Source organism: Bos mutus, chromosome 4 (genome assembly GCF_027580195.1).
Source record: "Bos mutus isolate GX-2022 chromosome 4, NWIPB_WYAK_1.1, whole genome shotgun sequence".
NCBI classification, from domain to species: domain Eukaryota; kingdom Metazoa; phylum Chordata; class Mammalia; order Artiodactyla; family Bovidae; genus Bos; species Bos mutus.
In genome coordinates, this window is record NC_091620.1 from 33757510 (window position 1) to 33782238 (window position 24729).

At 41.7% G+C, this 24729-nt stretch overlaps 1 protein-coding gene across 2 annotated transcripts in view; it reads left to right on the plus strand.

Moving 5' to 3' along the window:
• The first annotated feature begins 17828 nt into the window (after positions 1–17828).
• TSPAN12 (tetraspanin 12) overlaps positions 17829–24729 on the plus strand; it is a 66880-nt gene continuing 59979 nt past the window's right edge. The window contains exons 1-3 of one of the 2 annotated variants that reach the window (XM_070369327.1): positions 17829–17976; positions 18219–18393; positions 19338–19473. In XM_070369327.1, the coding sequence (XP_070225428.1) occupies positions 19408–19473 (66 nt within the window). In that variant the 5' untranslated portion in view covers positions 17829–17976; positions 18219–18393; positions 19338–19407. Of the gene's footprint in view, positions 17977–18218; positions 18394–18723; positions 18862–19337; positions 19474–24729 lie in introns of those variants that run through there. The other variant, XM_005894410.3, reaches the window with a different exon arrangement.

Consider the following 24729-nt stretch of genomic DNA (forward strand, 5'->3'; position numbering starts at 1 on the left):
GGATTTAAACATTCATCTTAGCTCAAAGTCCAATAACTCGATGGTTATTCTTGCTCTTCAATTTAATTCACTTATAAAGTCCTTTACATTTTCCAAAGGAAACTACGCTACCGCATTTAAGGCCTTTCAGATGTTTAACTCTTCCAAATACATTCTTAACTTTTAAGTTACTTCAGTCCCCTTCAGTAACTTTTTGCTGAGATTTTAAACTGACTCTCCTAGTTTCCGGATTTTCTTCTAAGTTGGTCCTGGTCTACAGTAGTTTTAAAAAAACCCTCATCTTCTGAGATCTAACTTTTGCACCACCAGAAATAAGTTGATGGGCTTTTACAATAAATTCTTATTGGCTATAAAAATTTCCTTAGTTTTTGTTCCTGTAATTTATCCAACATTATTGATTTTGAACTATCTAAATTTTTGGACGTCTATCTTGTATGTTTGCGTCCAATAGCTTTCTTTTCATTCTATCTTAAGCACTCGCCCGTATTTTCAATTTTCTCCTAGATTTGTCTTTTTTTCTGCCTACTTACTAGGCTCAGGTTTTCTGTCTTCTAAAATGTGTATCTCTATCTTCTCTAGTTTTTTCTTCACCTTCCTGTACTTCTGTCTTCCGAATTTTCCACTTCAAACTTCCAATTTTCTTTCCTACCATTCCTAATATTTCCGTCAACTTCAGCCAAACAAAGCCTTAATATCAAGCAGGCTTCAAATGACGCCATTTTTACTGCGCCGTGAATTTGAAGGCATTATTTCTGAAACCACCTTCAGTTAAATCTTAAGATGGCCTTTATAGTATTTTAATCATCTACAACTCAACCTTTTAAAACATTTAGGTTCGATTTACGTAACCCAATGTTTTAATGTTAAGGTAAAAGGTTGCCCTTCAAGTTAAGGCTTTTAAAAAAAAAAAAATCCAGACTTTGCAGTCCTAGCTCATCAATTCTCTTAAATTTTTCACTCCATGAAAAAATTTCAGCTCTTAACCTCCATCAGGTTCTAAAATTATCTTTTTTCTTCCCTCTTCCTTTCTCCAACTACTCTTTAAGTCTTCATATTTTCCCTAAAATTTATCTAAGAACTTAATGCAAAGCAGTATCTCCTTATTCTCACTACTTATAATCCCTAAAGAAATACACTAATGCCTATCTTTTTTAATAGAAAAACTTATCTGCGGGCTCCTCAAGCAGCATCTCCACCCCTAAAGCCGTCTCTGCACTCGCTGCCTCAATGCCTCTGGAGAAGACTCTTGAGAGTCCCTTGGACTGCAAGGAGATCCAACCAGTCCATTCTGAGGGAGATCAGCCCTGGGTGTTCTTTGGAAGGAATGATGCTAAAGCTGAAACTCCAATACTTTGACCACCTCATGTGAAGAGTTGACTCATTGGAAAAGACTCTGATGTTGGGAGGGATTGGGGGCAAGAGGAGAAGGGGACAACAGAGGATGAGATAGCTGGATGGCATCACTGACTTGATGGATGTGAGTTCTGAGTGAACTCCGGGAGTTGGTGATGGACAGGGAGGCCTGGCGTGCTGCGATTCATGGGGTTGCAAAGAGTCAGACACGACTGAGCGACTGAACTGAGGGATGAAAAACTCTGTCTGTCCAGACAGAGAGCCATTAAACAGCCCTAGGTTTCCTGGCTCAGGAAAAATCTGGATGAGAACCTCATCTTGGGTTTCCTAGTGCCCTGGTCATTTCACTCACCCGATAGGCTTGAAGATTTGGAAATATTATAATCTGCAAGAAGCAAGTTTTCCTTCAAATATTTTCTCACAGACTTTTTTCAAAAGGTTAGTTCAGTAACACTTCTATGACTGGAGTTACTGATCTTCGAACTTTAATGACACAGAACATAAATGGGTAAAAGCACACACATGTACACACACATCTTATGCAAAAACAGATATCATGAAATCCTTACACTAAAGCTCATGCATTTTTCTAGATCCTTATTAGGGTGTATTTCTTCTTACTTTAAGTTCCATTCTGTCATCTTGCTTCTTGTGATTTTTTCTGCCCAGAGTAGAGTAGAAGATTCTTCCTTTGCTTCTGACAATAAAGAGAGCAAGGTACAGGTAAGAGCTATGTTGCAGGCTCACTGTGACTAAAATAACAAACAAACCAACAAAAACAGCCTGACAGTTAGGAAGACGGTTTTGTCACAGATTCACTCAGGAGTGAAGCTAATAACTTGCTCATTTTTAAAAGCTATGAGAGCCACCCTGAAAAGACACTTTAAAATATTCACTGTTAAACTGTTAAACTCATGCAAGTTTAAGCAAACAAACACAAAGACACAAAAGCCATCAAATATTTACAGGTCAATCTAGGAAAGAGCCAGGGACAGTGCCCCAGCTCTGGGGTTTGAGGTGTATGTCTGAATGGTCAAGGCAGACCCAGACTTGCTTCTTGCAGGTTTTAGTATCCAAGAAAGTCCAGCAATATGGGTGAGTAAATGTGTGTATGCATGTGAGTAAATGTGTGTATGCATGTGCTTGGAGTGTGGTTAGAGTCGTGGGGGGCTGATAGGGTTGGAGAGAGTTGAAGAACATCAAGAAAATTCCAAGTTGAGTAAGTCAGAGCACTGTAGTAGTTTAAGGGTCCATTCTCAAAGGGTCCTAGAAAAGTAAGAATGCAAATGAAATATAGGGAGCTAGATCTAGCTTCTTGAGAAAGAGATTAAGAATAGTATTAGGGCCTAGGCAAGAAGACAGGCTTTATGGGAGAATTTCTGATTCTAACTAAGAATTGAAATTGGAATGTCAGGTAGGGAAAGAAGGCAGGGGCCCATAGTTAGTTCTGGATCAAGTGTCAGGCCAATAGAGATAGGCCACAGCTAGGGTCAAAGGGAAGCTCAAAAGCTCTGGTAGCAAATAGACTTGGCCTTCCTTCCAGCTTGTTTTAGCACCAGAGTGGGGATCAGGAACTTAACAAGTAACTGCTAAGGAAGATAAGGGCTGGTGTCAAGATCTCTGATGAGGCAGAACAGAGGAATCCCTTCTTCGCTCTGCTCTTCTTCCCATCCTTCCATCTTTCCTTTCTATATTTTAAAAATTATTACTTTATCTATGATCCAGCAATCATACTCCTGGGTATATACCCAGAGAAAACCATAATCCCAAAAGATACACACACGGCAATGTTCATTGCAGTAGTATTTACAATAGCCAGGACATGGAAACAATGTAAGTGTCCAGCAAGGATAAAGAAGATGTGGCACATATATATAACAGAATATTACTCAGCCATAAAAACGAATGAAATGGTACCATTTGCAGAGACATGGATGGACCTAGCGACTGTTATACAGAATGAAGACAGAAAGAGAAATACAAATATTGAATAATATCGTTTATATGTGGAATCTAGAAACAATGGTACAGATGGACCTATTTGCAAAGCAGAAATAGAGACTCAGGCCTAGAGAACAAATGAATGGATTCCAAGGAGGGGAAGGGTGAGCGTGAGATGAATTGGGAGACTGGGATTGACATGTATATACAGCTGTGTATAAAGATAGCTAATGAGAACCTACTGTATAGCACAGGGATCCCTGTCTGGGGCTCTATAGTGACCTAAATGGGAAGGAAATCCAAAAAAGAGGGGATATATTTATGCGTATGGTTGATTCACTTTGCTGTAGAACATAAAATAAAACAACATCGTAAAGCAACTTTATTCCAGTAAAATTGTTTTTTAAAAATTATTACCTTATCACAACAGTCTTTGGCCTAGTCCATTATAGTTTTGCTCCTACCCACCTCTTTTGTGCTATTATTGGCAATTTTTTACAATTGTATTCCTATATGTAATAGGACACATTTCATGGATATCATGTATTGTTTATACATATTTTGTTTATATATGATCTATTTATATGTATAAATATAAAGTGTGTCATTGAGTCTAGAACACTTACCATTTCGTTATTTTTTACTGATATTATCTCCATGATGTGACACTGCCGTCATACCTTCCTGTGCTTCTCTAGTCATACTTCCTTTTGTGCTGTGAACATATTTATAATGGCTACTTTGACATCTTTTTTTGTTAGCCCCAACATCAGGTCAGTGTCACAGGCTGTTTCTGTTGTCTGCTTCTTCCCCCTGGTATATGAGTCACAATTTCCTGTTTCTTTTCAGGCCTCCACATTTTTTGTTGGAAACTAGGTATTTTAGATAATTCACTGTAACAACTCTAGGTACTGGTCACTTCCTCCCACATTGGGGCTTGTGACTGTTATTTGCTTGTTTGTTTGTTGAGCGACTGGCTGGATCTTTTATTTGAGAGAAGTCTATCTTCCTCCATGGTGTTAAGCCTCTCATATTGCTGCTCAGGGAGACACAGCTCTGGGTGCCCCCACCAGCCTGGCAGTGGGGCTCGTTGGGTTCTCTTCTACTCCGTTCTTGACACCACCAGCTGATAAAGTCCACTAATTGCCTGTTGTTGCTTCCCTTTCTTTCTTTCTTTTTTTTTTTTTTTTTATGTGGACCATTTTTTTAAAGTCTTAATTGAATTTGTTATAAAACTGCTTCGGGGGTTTTATAACAAACCCCTGTTTTATGTTTTGGCTTTTTGGCCATGAAGCATGTGGGATCTTAGCACTCTAAACAGGGTTGGAACCTGCAAGCCCTGTATTGGGAGGCGAAGTCTTAACCACTGGACCACTGTAGAAGTCCTCACTGTTTCTTATATGGTTTTCAATAATGCTGCCAGGCATATACAGGTTTCCCAGGTGGCTAGTGGTAAAGAACCTACCTGCCAACGTAGGAGACCTAAGAAATGCTGGTTCGCTCCCTGGGTCAAGAAGATCCCCTGGAGGAGGGCATGGCAACTCACTCCAGTATTTTTGCTTGAAGAATCCCAGGATGAGATAGTTGTATGGCATCATTGAGTCAATGGACATGAGCTTGAGCAAACTCTGGGAGATAGTGAAGGAGAGGGATGCCTGGCGTGCTGCAGTCCCTGGAGTTGCAAAGAGCTGGATACGACTGAGCAACTAAAGAACAACAACAACCAGGAATATATTCCTCTACAACCTAATCCAATCAAAATGTGGCTTCTTGGAAGGATGTTTCCAGGGTCAGGGTTTGCTTTTTTTTTCTGATTCCAGAATGACTCCTCCCAGCTATCTTAATTCCATGTTCTCTTAATTCCATGTTCTCTTCTGAAAGCTATCTACCTGCTACATGGGCTGTGAATCTCTTGCTGATTGCCTTGCACCAGAATGTCCCTTAGGAAGAAAACTGTCTGAAAGCTGAGATCTCTAGAGCATAGTTTGACAGAAGACTGCTGTTTTTCAGGTCCTGTCTGACTCTTCAGGACCCCATGAACAGAAGCACACCAGGCTTCCCTGTCTCTCCCCATCTCCTGAAGTTTGCACCAATTCTTCAGCATTCTGCCTTCTTTAAATGGCCCAGTTCTTAAAACCATCCATCAGCAGATGAATGGATAAGAAAGCTGTGGTATATATACACAATGGAGTATTACTCAGCCATTAAAAAGAATACATTTGAATCAGTTCTAATGAGGTGGATGAAACTGGAGCCTATTATACAGAGTGAAGTAAGCCAGAAGGAAAAACACCAATACAGTATACTAACGCATATATATGGAATTTAGAAAGATGGTAACGATAACCCTGTATACGAGACAGCAAAAGAGACACTGATGTATAGAACAGGCTTATGGACTCTGTGGGAGAGGGAGAGGGTGGGAAGATTTGGGAGAATGGCATTGAAACATGTGAAATGTCATGTATGAAACGAGATGCCAGTCCAGGTTCAATGCACGATGCTGGATGCTTGGGGCTGGTGCACTGGGACGACCCAGAGGGATGGTATGGGGAGGGAGGAGGGAGGAGGGTTCAGGATGGGGAACACATGAGAAATAAAGGAATAAAAAAAAAAAAAAGATTACAAATAGATAATCATGTAATGCAAATTGATGTCATAAAATTCTGTTATACTTGAAAAAAAAAATATGTGACAGAAGACAATAAAATAAAAAAGATAGCTATGTCATTTGCATGAGAAGTGACCAGGAATTTGGGGTTGGAATGTAAACAGTGGGAGAACAGTACAGAGAAGGTGGGGTCAGTCAACACGGAAACTCCAGGTAAAGACAACTAGGAAAAAATGAGCAGTGCCAGAATAGCACAAGATTTCTAATATTTGTTTTTGCCATCTATGTGATGCTGCTGCAGAAGTCCTCTCAGATTCTTTGGGATTTCAGTCAAAGACAGCTACGAACAGACGGTTGTGCTGGTAATATTTTGAGGGGGAAAGGTTCTTTTTCTGAAGATTATTGCCCTTTAGTGAAGTGAGGTCGCTCAGTCGTGTCCGACTCTTTGCTACCCTGTGGACTGTAGCCCACCAGGCTCCTCCATCCATAGGATTCTCCAGGCAAGAATACTGGGGTGGGTTGCCATTTCCTTCTCCAGGGGATCTTCCTGACCCAGGGATCGAACCCAGGTCTCCCGTATTGCTGGCAGACGTTTTAACCTTATTGTCCTTTAGAGAAGACAAAAGCACGCACAGGATGAGAAGATGACCTTCAGAACCTTCTAGAAGGTGACCTTCTATATACAGAACTCTGGAAAGACTGTTTCTCCTTCTTCTCACATCCCAAGAATCTCCCAGTTCAGTTCAGTCACTCAGTTGTGTCCGACTCTTTGCCACCCCATGAATCACAGCACGCTGGGCCTCCCTGTCCATCACCAACTCCTGAGGTCCACTCAAACTCATGTCCATCAAGTCGGTGATGCCATCCAGCCATCTCATCCTTTGTCGTCCCCTTTTTCTCCTGCCCCCAATCCCTCCCAGCATCAAGGTCTTTTCCAATGAGTCAACTCTTCGCCTGAGGTGGTCAAATTATTGGAGTTTTAGCTTTAGCATCAGTCCTTCCAAAGAACACCCAGGACTGATCTCCTTCAGAATGGACTGGTTGGATCTCCTTGCAGTCCAAGGGACTCTCAAGAGTCTTCTCCAACATCACAGTTCAAAAGCATCAATTCTTCAGTGATCAGCTTTCTTCACAGTCCAACTCTCACATCATACATGACCACTGGAAAAACCATAGCCTTGACAAGATGAATATTTGTTGGCAAACTCATGTCTCTGCTTTTGAATATGCTATCTAGGCTGGTCATAACTTTCCTTCCAAGGAGTAAGCGTCTTTTAATTTCCTGGCTGCAATCAACACCTGCAGTGATTTTGGAGCCCAGAAAAATAAAGTCTGACACTGTTTCCACTGTATCCACATCTATTTCCCATGAAGTGATGGGACCAGATGCCATGATCTTCGTTTTCTGAATGTTGAGCTTTAAGCCAACTTTTTATTCTCTTCTTTCACTTTCATCAAGAGGCTTTTTAGTTCCTCTTCATTTTCTGCCATAAGGGTGGTGTCATCTGCATATCTGAGGTTATTGATATTTCCCCTGGCAGTCTTGATTCCAGCTTGTGCTTCTTCCAGCCCAGTGTTTCTCATGATGTACTCTGCATAGAAGTTAAATAAGCAGGGTGACAATATACAGCCTTGACGTATTCCTTTTCCTATTTGGAACCAGTCTGTTGTTCCATGTCCAGTTCTAACTGTTGCTTCCTGACCTGCATATAGGTTTCTCAAGAGGCAGTTCAGGTGGTCTGGTATTCCCATCTCTTTCAGAATTTTTCACAGTTTATTGTGATCCACACAGTCAAAGGCTTTGGCATAGTCAATAAAGCAGAAATAGATGTTTTTCTGGAATTCTCTTGCTTTTTCGATGATCCAGGGATGTTGGCAATTTGGTCTCTGGTTCCTCTGACTTTTCTAAAACCAGCTTGAACATCTGGAAGTTCACGGTTCACGTACTGCTGAATCCTGGCTTGGAGAATTTTGAGAACTACTTTACTAGCGTGTGAGATGCGTGCAATTGTGCAGTAGTTTGAGCATTCTTTGGCATTGCCTTTCTTTGGGATTGGAATGGAAACTGATCTTTTCCAGTCCTGTGGCAACTGCTGAGTTTTCCAAATTTGCTGGCATATTGAGTGCAGCACTTTCACAGCATCATCCTTCAGGATTTGAAATAGCTCAACTGGAATTCCATCACCTCCACTAGCTTTGCTCATAGTGATGCTTTCTAAGGCCCACTTGATTTGGCATTCCAGGATGTCAGGCTCTAGGTGAGTGATCACACCATTGTGATTGTCTGGGTAGTTAAGATCTTTTTTGTACAGTTCTTCTGTGTATTCTTGCCACCTCTTTTTAATATCTTCTGCTTCTTTTAGGTCCATACCATTTCTGTCCTTTATTAAGCCCATCTTTGCATGAAATGTTCCCTTGGTATCTCTAATTTTCTTGGAGAGATCTCTAGTCTTTCCCATTCTGTTGTTTTCCTCTATTTCTTTGCATTGATCACTGAGGAAGGCTTTCTTGTGTCTCCTTGCTATTCTTTGGAACTCTGCATTCAGATGCTTATATCTTTCCTTTTCTCCTTTGCTTTTCGCTTCTCTTCTTTTCACAGCTATTTGTAAGGCCTCCCCAGACAGCCATTTTGCAATCTCCCAAGAAATGGCAAAGGGAAAACAAGTTTACCCACTGCTTGCGGGAAAGAGGCTTATCTTATTCTATTTAAACCTCAAAGGACAGTGTAACCCCAGCTAAATTTAGGCCCCTCACATATGAATAATACTGATGACCACTTTAGGAGGTAGGTATACAGATAAGGAAACTGAGGCTTATGGAGGTGAGGTCATTTGCTCATTATCACATTACCAGCAAGAGAGAAGCCAGCATTCTGATCCAGGTCTGACTTTAAACCCCTGCTGTTGTTGGTTATGTTAATGCTTCTGATAACATGGAACCCTTCAGTGGCTGTCATTGCCTCTGAATAATGGGCCAACTCCTCAGCCCTTAATCCAGAAACCACAAGCTTTTCTAATCTTAACATTGTGACTCTTAAAAGTAGAAACTAGAGGAATTTCTCTCGGACTGTGGTTCTTGTGCTTGAATCATGTTTTTCTAGGAAACTGCATTCATCTCCGTGGACCAGGCTTACCTGATGGAGTCTTGGCAGAGAGGGGCTCTATCACCTTGACATACGTGCGGTGGAAGTGGGGGGTCCTCTTCCTGCCTTTGGGGAACATTTCCATGTTTTTGTTGCCCAACTCCTGTGCCACTGAATTCTGTCTGTCTGCCAGGGCACCTGCCTGGGACCATTTGCTGAGCCTCTCTGATGCTGCCATCTGTCTTCCTGCTGAGATTTCCACTTCGCCCCCACCAACACATTCCCTTCATACTTGGTTCCGCTTGGCTGCCTGAATTCACATTGCCCTTTGATGGGTCTTCACTCCAGTTCCAGTCACACCCTAATTGATTGGTCTAGTTTTTAGGTTCTGGCCATCCCCGTCTGCTCCCATAACTGAACAAGGAGCTGTGAAACTCTGGATGGGCAACAAACGGGATCCATTCATGGGAGAGTTGGCAACACTGGCCTGAATACAGTGAGGGGTGTGGAGGAAGGATGATGAGAAATGATTTCTAGTGTTCTTAGTGTACATGGAAGTTGGGGATCATAAAAGAAAGAAAAGTGCAAGACGGAGTCACGTCCAACTCTCCATGACCCCATGGACTGTATAGCCTGCTAGGCTTCTCTGTCCACGGAATTTTCCAGGCAAGAATATTGGATTGGGTTCCCTTCTCCAGGGGATTTTCCCCACCCAGGAATAAAACCCAGGTCCCCTGCATTGCAGGTGGATTCTTTACCAACTGAGCTAACAGGGAAGCTTCAAGACAGAGAATAAACTTAAATAGCATAAGTTTTTGGTTGTTACAGTCTCATTTTCATGCCCCATCTAAGGAAAGTTAGTTAAATTAACATATTGATTAATTAAATTAAAATATTGGTCAGCCTTGCAGCCCAAGCTGGCTGCTGCTACGTTTGAAGCCACTTTCTCTGAAGGGAGAACCAACTCATCTTCACACTGGCAGACTTACAAGGTTCCTTTCTATGACCCAGTGCTAAGGTGGCAGAGACTTATAAAACACCATCAATATAAAACTCGCAATAGAAAACACAGAATTTAATTCCTAGTAGTCATTCTGGAAAATATGTGTGAGTTTTCTAAAACAAACATATTATACCCTAAGTCTTTTTTTTTTTCTTTCCAGCTTTAGTTAGTAATATTCCTGATAAAGCTAAGAAATATATTAATAGTAAAAACTCTTGTAATTTATTAAAACTACCTATATGAGTTATGTATGGATGACTTATGTCCCTGACATGATATCTTTTCCTTTATTACTATGAATAGTAATCATTTGAGACTACTTTCTAAGAAAGAATACAAACGATACAAAGATAGTAAAACATAATGGCAATTGTTAGTTCTTGGCAATTAAAAAAAAGCAGTATCATCACTGAAATAAAGCAGGAATGCACTTTTCCCCCCCTTATTTTTCAGTCAATCATTCACACATTCATACCATGAAACATGAAATGAAAATTTATTACATCTCTAATTTGCCACACATGGTTATGGCTAATATATATGCACACAAATAATAACATAAAAATAGAAAGTCTAAATTTCAATGATAAAACTTTCATAAAGGCTGAATTATAATCACAAAACCACAATTCTTTTTGTTGCATAAAATAGTTTATATATGAAAGCTGAGGACATTCAAGAGTTTGGATTAGCTAACTGAAAATAATTTTAAAACTTAAATATTTGTATCTGGTGTAAATAAATAAATGTTTTATGAATGTACTGTTGGAGGAACCTAAATGTTTTAAAAAACAATAAGTGAATTGAAGGGGTAGCAGATGAAGACAGATGTCTAGTATTCATGATAAATATTTGTTTATCTTTCTTCTAGTTGTATTGTGGATGTGAAAAGAAACTGATGTCACAAGATAATGGAATTATTCCTTAGGGATCTTTCTAAGAAAAATAGCGCTTGGCGCCTGTTTGTAAATGGAACCTACATTCCTTCCTTTTCTTTATAGCTTGTTTTAAAGAACTGTCAATTAAGACTTTTTACAAAGGGAAAGAATTCTTAAGTTCTGTAAGTTTGACCTTCTGAAGAGAAAGTAGGCTAATGATGTTACAAGTTCTTTGAGACTCAAAATTATGTTAGAACTTTTGGTATCTCCTGGCACAATTCTGAGTTTGTACTAACAATTAAATAAATATTTATTGAATAGGATTCGATTATTTGTACCAATGACAGCTGGTGAAATGAGTCCAAATCCTGAACTGTGTACAGAGGATGAGGTTTGGATAAACTCTGAGGAAATTCTTCTAGGAGTTTATACCAGGGTACTAATTTGGACCATTCTTTATCCAGTCATATGGTTTACAAAGGTAAATGTGGATACAGGATAGAAGCTGATGGCATGGGATGGAAATGATGTGATCTGAATTTTCTTAGGGTTCTTTGCGGTTGCCAGGATGTTCCTGCTTCAGGAACTAAGCATCTTTGCTGAGTAGGACCGCAGACATTTTTGGCTGAGAGCTGGGATTTCAGCAGTGAACAGGAGAAAAAATGGCAGCACCCATTTTTTTCTCCACCTTGCAGTTCAAAAATCTGATTATTTTCAGTTATCTACCCTCTTCCATTTGACCATGTGCTTCAGAGAATTGCCCCAGGCAGAGGAAAGGCATCTAGATTTCTTTAAACAAGTCAAGACCCATATCCTCACCAATAATCTGTGCATGCATCAGTATGTGATAGGGTTCTAGTTGATGAATCATAAGGAATAACCTGTTGCAAAACTTCTGGGAGAGGGCTCCTTGAGTATAAGGGAGAGCCATAGGTGGGAATAGCTTATGCCCTCTGTAAAAGTAAACCTGTACATAATGCCTGGATTTGCACAGTTATCTTGTAAGGCAATGGCAACCCACTCCAGTACTCTTGCCTGGAAAATCCCATGGACGGAGGAGCCTGGTGGGCTGCAGTCCATGGGGTCGCTAGGAGTCGGACATAACTGAGCGACTTCACTTTCACTTTTCACTTTCATGCATTGCAGAAGGAAATGGCAACTCACTCCAGTGTTCTTGCCTGGAGAATTCCAGGGATGGCGGAGCCTGGCGGGCTGCCATCTATGGGGTCGCACAGAGTCAGAGACGACTGAAGCGACTTAGCAGCAGCAGCAGCAGCAGCATGTGAGTATGAGAAGATGAAGCCCAAGAATGTTAGTTGACACACTGTGTGTATCAAAGAATTCGGTGGTAAAAGAGTTGATTGCTTGATGTCATTGCTAATGTGATGGATGGTTATTTTTGGATTTGTGAAATAATATATTTATGTATATCCTTATTGTTGTGGCACTTTGAATTGAATATTTAGTTTGCATAGGATTGCCAGAATTATCAAATAAAGATGCAGGATGCACAGTTAAATTTAAATTTCAGATAGGCAATGAATACTTTTTTAGTATGTGTATGTCCAGTGTGATACTTGACCCATGTAATATTTGGGACATCTTTATGCCAAAATTTTTTTATTGTTGATCTGAAATGCAAATCCTTCATTTTATTTGTCAAGCTTATAGTTGAGCGAAGTCTACTTAATTCAGTGCTGAAAGGCTATTCTCGGGTCCAACTGAGTATACTCTTTCAGAAGTAAACAGTGAAAGTAGATTCTCCAGTCATAGTTTAAGTATACATATTTGAAACAGCTTCATATGCTCAAGAACTAATAAAACGTCTAGAATATTTTTCTTCTTGAGGATCATCAGTGAATTTCCACCCAAATTTGAAATAGTATTGTAATGAAGGGTAACACTGGGAAGAATCAGACCCATCTTAGAACCTCACTTTCTTTACTTACTACCTGTATGGCCCTGGGGAAATCAGCTCTCATAGTCTCAGTATCCAACTATGTCATTACAAGGCATTAATAAGATAGTTTATGAGAAACACTTATTATGTCAGGCACCTGTGTGCATGTGTGTGTGTGCACGTGCACACTCAGTTGTGTCCGACTCTTTGTGACCCCATGGACTGTAGCTCACCAGGCTTCTCTGTCCATGGAGTTTTCCAGGTAAGAATACTGGAGTGGGTTTCCGTTTTCTGCTCCAGTGGATCTTTCTGACGCAGGGATCAAACTTGCATCTCTTGTGTCTCCCACACTGGCAGGTAGATTCTTTACCTTTGAGCCACCTGGGGAGAACATCAGACACATAATACTTCTCAAAACATATTAGATCTCTTTCCTGTATTAATTGTGAAGAACCATCAAAGGAATACTGTGAGGGTTTTATACCAAGAAGCAATAGAAACTCACTCACCCTACCAAAATACCTATGCAGTTCCTTCCCTCTGCACAATCTGAGCAGAAAGAGCACAATAAGATATGGACAAATGAGTTGCCTTGTGGAGTGAAGAACTTGTATTACCTTACTGCTTAGCTAGTGAGTTTTGTTCCAGTTCTAGAAGCAACACAAGAGGTAACCAGGATGGCAGAATAGAAGGACATGTGCTCATTTTCTCCGTGAGAACTCCAAAATTGCAACTCACTGCTGAACAACCAGAAAAGGCAATGGCACCCCACTCCAGTACTCTTGCCTGGAGAATCCCATGGACAGAGGAGCCTGGAAGGCTACAGTCCATGGGGTCGCTAAGAGTCTGACACAACTGAGCAATTTCACTTTCACTTTTCATTTTTATGCATTGGAGAAGGAAATGGCAACCCACTCCAGTGTTCTTGCCTGGAGAATCCCAGGGACAGAAGAGCCATCTATGGGGTCGCCATCTATGGGGTCGCACAGAGTTGGACATGACTGCTGCTACTTAGCAGCAGCAGCAGCAGCTGAACAACCATCAATAGGAGAATGTTGGATCCCACCAAATAAAGGATATCCACATCCAAGGGCACAGGAGAAGCCCCAACAAAATGGTAGGAGGGGTGAAATCATGTTTAGAATCAAACCCCATACCCACCAGAGATGCTTAAGAGGGCTCAAAAAAAAAAAAAACAAAAAAAACATTGTGTGCACAAGGACCCATGTAGCATGTGGCAAAACCCCCTTGGAGGAGATCGCCATTAGCCCCACCATAGAGCTGCCAAGCAGATGACCCATAAACTGCAGAACAATTATACCAAAGAAATTCTCGCACTGTTAAGAAAATTCTAGGACTCAAGATAACTGCACCTGGTCCCATCATTTCATGCAAATAGATGGGAAAACAATGGAAACGGTGACAGACTTTATTTTCTTGGGCTCCAAAATCACTGCAGATGGTGACTGCAGCCGTGAAATTAAAAGACACTTGCTCCTTGGAAGAAAAGCTGTGACAAACCTAGATAGCATATTAAAAAGCAGAGACACTACTTTGCCAACAAAGGTTCATCTAGTCAAAGCTATGGTTTTTCCTGTAGTAATGGATGGATATGAGAATTGGATCATAAAGAAGTCTGAGTGCTGAAGAATTGACGCTTTTGGTTGTTGGAGGAGACTTTTGAGAGTCCCTTGAACTGCAAGGAGACCCAACCAGTCAATCCTAAAGGAAATCAGTTCTGAATATTCATTGGAAGGACTGATGTTGAAGCTCCAATACTTTGGCCACCTAATGCAAAGAACTGACTCATTGGAAAAGACCCCGATGCTGGGAAAGATTGAAGGCAGGAGGAGAAGGAGATGACACCTCCGAGATGAGATGGTTTGATGGCATCATCAGTTCTATGGACGTGAGTTTGAACAAGCTTTGGGAGTTGATGATGGACAGGGAAGCCTGGCGTGCTGCAGTCCATGGTGTCGCAAAGAGTTGGACATGACCGAGCAACTAAACTGAACTGAACTGAGCTAGGAACAACACACATATGATTGCTTGTAAATAGTGACTGCTATTGCTTTCCACACTGAAGAGTTTTGTCTTTTCTCGAAGGGCAGACAGTGAAACAGTTAGTCACTCATTTGTGTCTGACTCTTTGCAACCCCATAGACTGTGGCCCACCAGGTTCCTCTGTCCATGGAGTTCTCCAGGCAAGAATACTAGAGTGGGTGGCCCTTTCCTTTTCTAGGGGATCAAACTTGCGTCTCCTGCATTACAGGAAGATTCTTTGCCATCTGAGCTACCAGGGGGAAGTACAGGGACCCATCTTATCCTCAGTCTCTTCAGCATATGGCACTGTAAGTGCCATATGTACCTTCACTCAAAGGTACTGAGTGAAGCGTACGCAACCATTAAACTGGGTTCCTACTTCACAGGTGGGCAAGAAACAGATCATACCTCTTTATTCGTGTGTTATTCTATGTTCAAACCATCATGCCCACTGGGGATTTTTCTATTCTACCCTTGTAGCTATTCTCACGGAGAAAAATGTAGAGCTGACAGAATGACAGCTTCACAGCTGTCAAGTCTTACTGTGCTTCTATGATCCCAGAGAAGAGAATACTTGGAGTGGGAGGGCCTAGCAGCTGCCCTCAAGGAGTCGAACGGCTGTCAGATGGGAGAAGGATTGCTTGTGCTGTGGATTCCAAAAGGCAGAATGAGAGTTGAGTGGTACCAGTTATAGGCAGGTATGGTCAGACTTAAGCTATTAAAACTAACCAGTTCTGCAATGCCTCAAATATGGTGAGGGCTCCTCTACTGAGATGTTGATCCATAGACTTGTATAAACCATTCTTCAGGAATATTAGAACAGGAATTGCAGCTCTGTCTTCTTCTTAATTTATAGAAATAATCCCAGGTATCATTTCATGGTGAGGGATTTGATCCAGCTGAACCTGAAGAAACTCCTTTGCTAGTTTTTAGGCATCTGTAGAGTGTTAGCTTCAGGGGTTTTCAAACTTTGCTACAGATTAAAATTACCTTGCAAACTTTGAAAAATCTGGATGACCAGGCCACATCTGCAGAGATTCCAAATTAATTAGTGTGGGTTATAGTCTGAGTATTTGGGTTTGTCCAAAACTACCTCAGTGGTTCTAATACACAGCGATTTTGAGACTCACTGAACTACTTAGAGCATATGATTCTGGATTTTAGCTTGGAATCTGATTCATTAGAGGTGTAACTTTTAAAGCTTCTCGTGGCTCTATATTCCTCATTTACTAAAAGCAGGTGGAGGTGAGGGTGGGATATGTACTTCTAAATCATCTTCCTCTAAAATTTTATTATTCTGGAGCCCTTTATAGGTTTAAGATTTTTTTTAAAAGATTTTATTTATTTTGTTTTTTGGCTGTGGTGGGTCTTCGTTTCTGCACTTAGGCTTTCTCCGGTTGAGGAGAAGGGGGGCTACTCTCTAGCTGTGGTGTGTGGGCTCCAGACAGCGGCCTCAGTAGTTATAGTGCTTAGGCTTAGTTGCTCTGGGGCATGTGGGATCTTAGTTCCAGAAGTGAAGTGAAGTGAAGTGAAGTTGCTCAGTTATGTCCAACTCTGCAACTCAGTGGACTGTAGCCCACCATGCTCCTCTGTCCATGGGATTTTCCAGGCAAGAGTACTGGAGTGGGTTGCCATTTCCTTCTCCAGAGGATCTTCCCGACCCAGGGATCAAACCCAGGTCTCCTGCATTGTAAGCAACACGCTTTACCATCTGAGCCACCAGGGAAGTCCTTAGTTCCAGAACCAGAGATCAAACCCCTGTCCTCTGCATTGGCAGGCAGATTCTTAACAACTGGACCACCAGGGAAGCCCAGATTGATGAATCTGAAAGATACTTTTCCTGCTTTCTAGAAAGAGAAGAGTATCTCTGTTCAGGGACTTGGGAGTGACTGGCACTCTTTCCATCATTTTTAGTGGCAGTCATAGACTCCCCTCGTGGTGGGGATATTTCTGTCACTCAGAGGAATGCGTGGCATCAACAGCATTCAGATGGCGGGTGGTTCCAGGCCTTCTGCTTGGAACTTGTATACATCCCAATTTGAGCAGTAACTGAGGATCAAAGAGGGTTGCTTTGCTCCTCGCTGTGATTCCAGAAGATACTTTGTGGCCAGACTTAGCCTCATCTGATGGGTGACTGGACATTTTCTTGGTGTTTGGAGTGTATGGCTGTCTTTGTGCTCTTTGAAGCTTGCTGCCTTACACTCAGCTTAGCCACTTGCTTGCCAAGACTTTTCCTCCCATAACCCAGGACACTCAAATTCTCTTTGGGTCTTAATTTTACTTCTATCCAAATGACAATGTGTGTCTCTTCATTACCCTGGTCATGTAGCAATTGATGCTAGACAGGCAATGAGGGACGTAGGACTCCATTTTACTCCATGTCTACTCTGAAGAAAATTTAAGGAGGACTCCTATTATTAGGTTTCTTCAAAGATACTGCTTATATTTTTAGGTAATTCATATTTGTTAGTGAAACTTTATTTGCCACACAATGTGCACAGAAGTCATCAGAAATGTGAACTACAAAGCATAAAACATCAAAATTAGATAGTATTTTACATGTGAAATTTCTTAACTTTCAAAGGAGAAGGCACGTTTGGAAGTACAGTTTCCCCTAGTAAGATTTCCTAAATTTCTAGTTAAAAAAAAACTCAAAACCCATCACTACTGTACACAATTCAAGATAAACCACCCAGTTAAAACTCAATCTTATTGCAAGAAACCTTTGGAAAATTTGGGCTACTTGTGAAAGGGTTAAAGGCATTCTTCCTATTCCGGGTGTCAGACCTCCACATGCCTACCCTGGGGTGTAAGTAAATGCTCTGAGTGCATTATGCAAGTGGGAAAGAACTGTTTTCTTTCTTTTTTTTTTTTTTAAACTCAGGGAGGGCAACAAAGCAATAAGAAGGAGTAGAGGGCACCACCTTAGTGACAAATCACAGGAGGTGGCTCTCGAAAGGTTGTGAAAACTAGTTTCTCATTGCAGGAACTAAGCTGGGCCACTCCACCCCCCTTCTCAAACACAAATATTTTCATATAATAAAAGCCTGTTTCCCTATGGCTATAACCCAGCCTCCCCTCCTCCGACACCACCATTTTAAAGGGGCTTGCTGCGCGAACGTTTTCAAAGCGCCTAGGCTTTAGCTTTCTCTGGCCCGCGTAAAGGTGAGGCGTCCCTTCGAGGGGCTCGCGACTGGCTAGGGGACAAGAAACAGCCACTAGGCTCGCGGCCGGGCGGCCGGCGGCCCGAGCATGCGCCGAGAGTGCGTGCAGCTGGCCCTGGCCGCCGCCGCTGCCTCGTCCGGACTTGGCGTGGACTTGGGAGGGACAGCGGCGCTGGGAGGTGGCTTAGCAGAGACTTTCCAGCAACTGCTGCCCAGGACTTTTTTTTTTTTCCTTTTTCCCAGGAGGCGGCGACGGCGGCGGGGGGTACGGGGGGAGAGGAAGAGAAGGAAGCGTCTCCAGTTTGAGCCAATGCAGCCCTGCGGCTGTCCGGGAGGAGCACCCCTGCCCCGATGAGCCCCCGCCGCGCTTCCCAGACTGTCCCCCGGCGGGATCGGGGCGCGGAGCCCAGCGCGGACGGTGAGTGGCCGCGCGTCTCTCGTCCTTCCTGCCCGCTGTCCCGCCAGCCCGCGGGCGCTGTGTGCTAAACTACTTAGAGGCTGGCTCCGGGGCTCCCAGCCGCCCGCGCTTCCCCGCGCGCCCTACCGGGGGCGCGCGCCGGGGTGGTGGGGCCGCTGACCGCGCTGGGCTTTGTGCTCCTCCGGCGGCTGGGAGCGCGGGGTCGCGGCCGGGACCCGGGTCGGGGCCGGGGGAGGGGGGGACATGAATGACTAAGCCGGCGTCTGCACAGCTGCACCGGCCCTAATTCCCCTGCGCCCCTCCCCGCCCCCCGCCCCCGACTAATCCATCATTCCGGGGCCGAAACATCATTTCTCACATTCTCCCAGAGAAACCCTAGTCGCCGGGCGGAATCCCAGCTCAGCGCTGCGCCCCCTCCAGTGGCCCGTGTTCACACCGGAGCTGCGGGATGCGGAAGGGGCTGCGGAGGTGGGGGGCGCAGGAACTGTCCCAGTGAGAGGGGCACTCGCACCTTCGATGTCTCGGGCGGCATTTGTGACATCTCCGGGGGTGGTGGTGTGCTTTCCAACCTTCGGGACCGCTCGGAGCAGAGCTGTCCCAGAGGAGCGGTGTGGATTGAGGGAGATTTTAAAGAGCGTCTCATCAGAATGCAGAGGACACCGCCGCGTGTCTCCTGAGAACGCAAATGTAGTGCGCGCATTCATTCATCTAGGGAGACGATCTTTTCTCTTCCCCAGCAGGTGTTATCTGAAGCCAGTTTGGAACTTTGGGAAGTTTAGGTTACTATTATAACTTTAACAAGTGATTTGCCATGAAACGATGTCTAGAATGAGATAGGCTTCGGACCAGACCCTGGACCGGGCTGAGGGCTGACAGAGGAGAGATGGGCGGGGGTTGGGGAGCGCGGTGGTTAGGAGTCTCCTGTTCTCCCCCGCCCTCTGCAGATCGCTGCTGTTTAGCCCGTCGGGGTAGGATGTGTTGAAAGGATGGGGCTTCTCTCTCTTGGGGCTCACGATGGCGAGAGAAGATTCTGTGAAGTGCTTGCGCTGCCTGCTCTACGCGCTCAATCTGCTCTTCTGGGTAAGTCAAGCAGCCCACTTGCACCAACAGGTGGGGACGGCTGGACTCGGCTTCCTGCAGCCACCACATAAAGCGCCAAAGGGCATGGCTAAGCATTAATTAATTACATGCGATCACACCCTGTATTTTTCGCAGAAGTATATTTTGACCTTTAAATGCCTTTGATCTAGCTCAAGTTCCATTTGTAATTAGAAAAAAGAAATCCACCCCTGGATACTAGTGGCAGTAAAATTAGACTTGAAGTTAATCTAGGGATATAAATAAATGCACGTGCTTGTGCTTGTAGATAAGAAAATTTTGACATACTACTTAGGGAACTGCTTGTTTTCAGGAATTTCAGATAACCGTGCAAGCCATAAATTGTTTCCTTACGTCATCCTATAAAATTTGGTTGGAGCAAGAAGTCTTACTATTTTTTTCGGTTGTAGGAATTCATACCCAGATATCCTATTAAGAGACTGCGTAGAGTTTTCTAGGAGATTCCTTATAGTCTGAAAAGGTGGTTTTCATGTAACTGTTTCTAAGTTGGCAAAGTTTTAAGGAATTTTGTGTATGCTTTTGGAAAATCCCATAACCATTTAAGGAAATAAAATACATAAAATTTAACAAGCTCATGGAAATCTTTATGCCTTTTGAGTTAGTGACTTTTTATGCTTTGCAGCCAGGCGTAAATGTTCATTAAGTGTTATTAATAATCACATTGTTATTTACAAAACTTATGAGGAAACTATAAAAATTAAAAGTGTTGATTTCAGAAGCTGTCATGCTTAAGCAGATACTTTTTTGTGTGTGCCAAATTTGTATTCTATTAGTAATTTATATTCAGAATGTTCTGTTGGAATTTTTAATGAGTAATGTGTTTATTTGGCTGACCTGCTGGGCTTGAGCAGCTTTTTTGCATTCGGTTATGACATATGGTCTCTAGAGGATGACATTTTGGTTGAACTTATGGATGGTTCCATTTTAAGGTGACAAATTAAGCCTTAATTCTGCAAGTAATCGGAAAGATATCAAAACAGGTAACTTTTTTTTCTCAATATGAAAATTAAAGCATATTTGCTACCTGGAAATGTAAAATACCTAATTGATCTTATTGCAGTTTTTAATTCTAAAAATGTACATATTTAAGTGGGTCATTAAATTATCTGCTTACCTATAAAGTATTAAGATCTCTAACACTGTGTCTCTAAAATGTGCAATAACGGTTACTTCTGTTTACTAGTTTTTCACTTTTCTACTTTATGATTTTTAATTACAGAATCATCACATTTTTATAACTAAAAGGGAATTTAAAGATGATCTGTTGAACTTCCTTACTTTGGGTATGAGAAAAATAAATGTAGGTTAGTGACTTGCCAAAGGTCAAATAGCCCATTGGTGACAGTGCCAGGAGCAGAACTTGGCTCTCTTGCCCCTAGACAGGGCCTTTACTTGGATGAGCACTGTGTTTGAACCTTGGAATTACTAGGGCGTTTTTTATTCAACAAAGAATAATTTTTTTGGCAATTTTCTCAATAATTTGTATCTTGTGTATGTGTTGGGGAGATTCAAATCATTTAACAAAAATATTGCCCTTCTGAGTAATGAAATTTAAAACACCTATTCCTTAAACTCCTCAACGGCTCTTTGTGTCCCCAAAGAATGTAGAATGTTATTTCTTTGTTGTTATCTGGTCCTTCAACACTCTCACTTTTCTTGTGCATGTTTTGATTTATTGAAATTGCTTCCCCCTTTCTCTAGCCCTTCTCTTCTCCAAATATCATCTCTCTGCCACCAGAATAATATGTGCTAATTGCCTAGTGTGCATCCTTCAGTATTTTTCTTTATTTCATGAGAAAATATCTTTTCTCATACCTGTCCACATATACCCATTCAGGTACATATTTGCTATTTTTTATTAGGCTGTTTTTTTCTCATTTGGCTAGAGTTGCAGGAGTGGGATTGCTATGTGAGAGGATATGTAATGATGACAACCAAATAGCTGATATTTATGTAGTTCTTACTATGTTTGCCAGGCATATTTAGTGTCTCAGTTTCCTAGTCAGTGAAATAGGAATGGTAGTTCCTATATTTTAGAGTTGTTGGAAGGATTAGAGTTGATATACATAAAGTACTTGGACGGTGCTACTTAATAAGAGCCATCGATGTAGTAGCAGTAGCAATAATAGTTGTAGTACCTGCAGTTGTTACTACTACTACATAATGATGCTCCGTAATAGTCTACTGTAATAAGATTACCAGTTGAGTCAAAGGAATCATTGTATTAGTAATAGTCATTGTAGTAGTAATAGTAGTAACTGTTATTGTTATGATTAATACTACTACTGTTTCTACCACTCCTGCATTCCTTTGATCTAGTCATTCTGTCCTGGGAATCCATCTCCTAGAAATAAAAGTACCCATATACTCCATTATAGGTACACAACTATTTGCTGCCATCTTGTTGGTATTATGACACCTTTTGACTTCCACCAATCTGAAAAGTTTAAAATGTTATTTCACTATTACTTTATTGTTTTTCCTCCTCCACTAGCAGTAAGCTTGAGCATCACTTTATATAAACAAATCATTTTATATAAACAGAGTTTTGTATGTTTTCAGTAGAATTTTTCTCTTGAATTATATAAATATATATATATATATATATATATATATATATATATATTGTTCTTGTGTTCTCTTAAAGCACCTGCCTTTCTTATCTTGGTTAAGGTTTCTTTTTCCATATGGACTTTAAGATTGTTTTGTACAATTAAAAATATCTGTTGGGAGTTTTGTTGGAGCTGTATGAAACATATACACTAACTTTGGGAACATTGATGTCATTCTTTCAATGATAAAGCAATGTTTGCAGATCCTATATTTCTTTATTGAATGAGAAGCAGTTTTATTCCTTGTGCCGGGCACATTCCTGGACATCCTGAGGCTAATTTCTCATCTAATTCTCATAATAGCCATGAAAAATGGAAGTGGAGGGAGTAGTAAAGAGATGTTACTCAGAGAAGTTCATTCACTTGTTAGTAAGTTAGCAGAGCAGATTCAAAGTCTTTTTTTTTTCCTTTAAGCGCAGCAAAAGTTTTACTGTTGGGATTGGTGGTGAATTTATTTGCAGCAGAGAAGTAAACATCTTCAGTAGGAAGGGATTAGCTGTCCACCTGCTCATTCCAAGTCCTCCACAGCAGTGCTTCTCAACCTCCACGTGCCTACAAATCACCTGGGCATCTTATTAAAATGCAGATTCTGATATGGTACCTCTGGGGTTGGGCCTGAGAGCCTGCATTCCTAAAAGCCCCTCTGTGATGCCATTGCCTCTGGTCTGAGTGCCGAACTTGGACAAGCAAGGCTTTAATCCTTGCTTTTAGTTCTTTTGAAATTAAAAGCAGAACAAACCAGTGTGGCATGAACTTGAGTTTATCATGAGGATAGAGAGAATGATTGTTCTGGTGTCTGGTTTTGTGGGATTGAGATAACTGCTGTTGTTACCTTTGGGATCAAAAGCTATATCCTTTTACTTTTCACATAGCATTTCTTGTTTTGGTCGCTAAGTTGTGCCCGACTTTTTGCGACCGTATGGACTATAGCCCACCAGGTTCCTCTGTCCATGGGATCTCCCAGGCAAGAATACTGGAGTGGGTTGCCATTTCCTTCTCCAGAGGATCTTCCCAACTCAGGCATCAAACCCAAGTCTCCTGCATTGGCAGGCAGATTCTTTACTGCTGAGCCGCCAGGGAAGCAATAAACATAGACTAGCACTTAATGTAGACTTTTCCGCTATTCACTTCTACTATACTGATATCTTCTCCCCTTCTCTACCAAACAAGAATTTTAAGGAAAGAAAAATAAATTTATTTGGAAAAACACTGAGGACCTATACAATTTTGGTTTTGTGTTCCGGGAGTTGGATATCAAGCTGATTCGTTTCAGTAAAATTATATCTTGCATATTTAATTGTTAAGTGGGAGGTATAGATAGACCCGTCTAAGAGGAAGCAATTCACAGAGTATTCAGGATCACAATTGCACCACATTCATTCATTGCTATGTATCCAGTCACCTTGATTTACCATCTGTTGAGTGGCTCTTTTACTTAAAGAAGCATGAGACTGGTTCCGCTGTATTGGGGTGGGCAGAAAGATCTGGGCCCCTGAGGTTTGTCATGAGTTTTGTGGGTTTGTAATGGGGAAGGGCACATGAGACAGAGGGAATGTGAACAAACTGCCCGAAGAGCTCTTTTGAGACCATGATTCACGTTCTGGCCACGATGGAGCAAGGAAATGGGTTATTTTTACCTCAAATGTATCACACTTTTCCTTTCTAAATGACATATTATTTCATAAATGAAAGCTTTCCTCCATTTTAAAGACAAGTTCTGTGGCTTTATCATATGAGTGTTTGCCATTCTTAGATGATAATTTTCTGCTATTGGAAATATGAATGCATATGTTCTTTTTGGAAATTCCTGAAATTGGTGAACACAGCATTCCTCACACGTTTGTTTATTATTTTCTATAAGTATAATATCCCATCTGTATTAAAGTCTCTTTTCTCACCAGCAGATAGGAGCCATTGTTACCATTACCAAAGATAGTAGCAAGAGAGAGGAACTACTCTTGGTGAAATATGAAAAAAAGCTTATAAAAGAAAGCCTAAAAAGTAGACAGGAAATCTGGTTCACACTTTTGGGATCCATACAAGCTAGACGAAAAAAACAGAAGGCTTTATGTTTGGTTTCTTTTTCTCCAGCTCTCTGTAGTGAATCTTAGGTGTTTGACCCATGAAGACCCTAAAGAGGTTCTTGGCAAGTGGGTGTTTGCATTCAGACAGCATTTATATGGTCATATGAAAATACTACTTTTAAAATTGATGCCATCCCCCTCGCCGTCCGCCCAGCTTTATACTATGAAAGGCATTCCAGTTTACTTTAACTCTTCCTAAGGAATAGTGGGGAGCCCTCCAAGAAATGTCAGTGCTTTTTAAAAATAAACATTAAATAAACTTTAGTCTCAGGGGCAAAGCTAATACAATTTTTTTTAATGCAGTTGGCTCAGCTGAGCAAAGACAGGCCACTGCATGCTTCTTAAGGAAGCGTTTCAAGGAGAAGGGCGTGGAGGTTTCTTTGGGGCACAGTCTTGCTGCCAACTGGACTCATAGGCCCCTCACTCATCATCTCCACTCAGAACAGTCACAGTCATGTCTCTGAAGAAACCATGGTGTAGAACGAGGCCATTCCCCTTTCTTTGACCTGCAGTGTCTATGG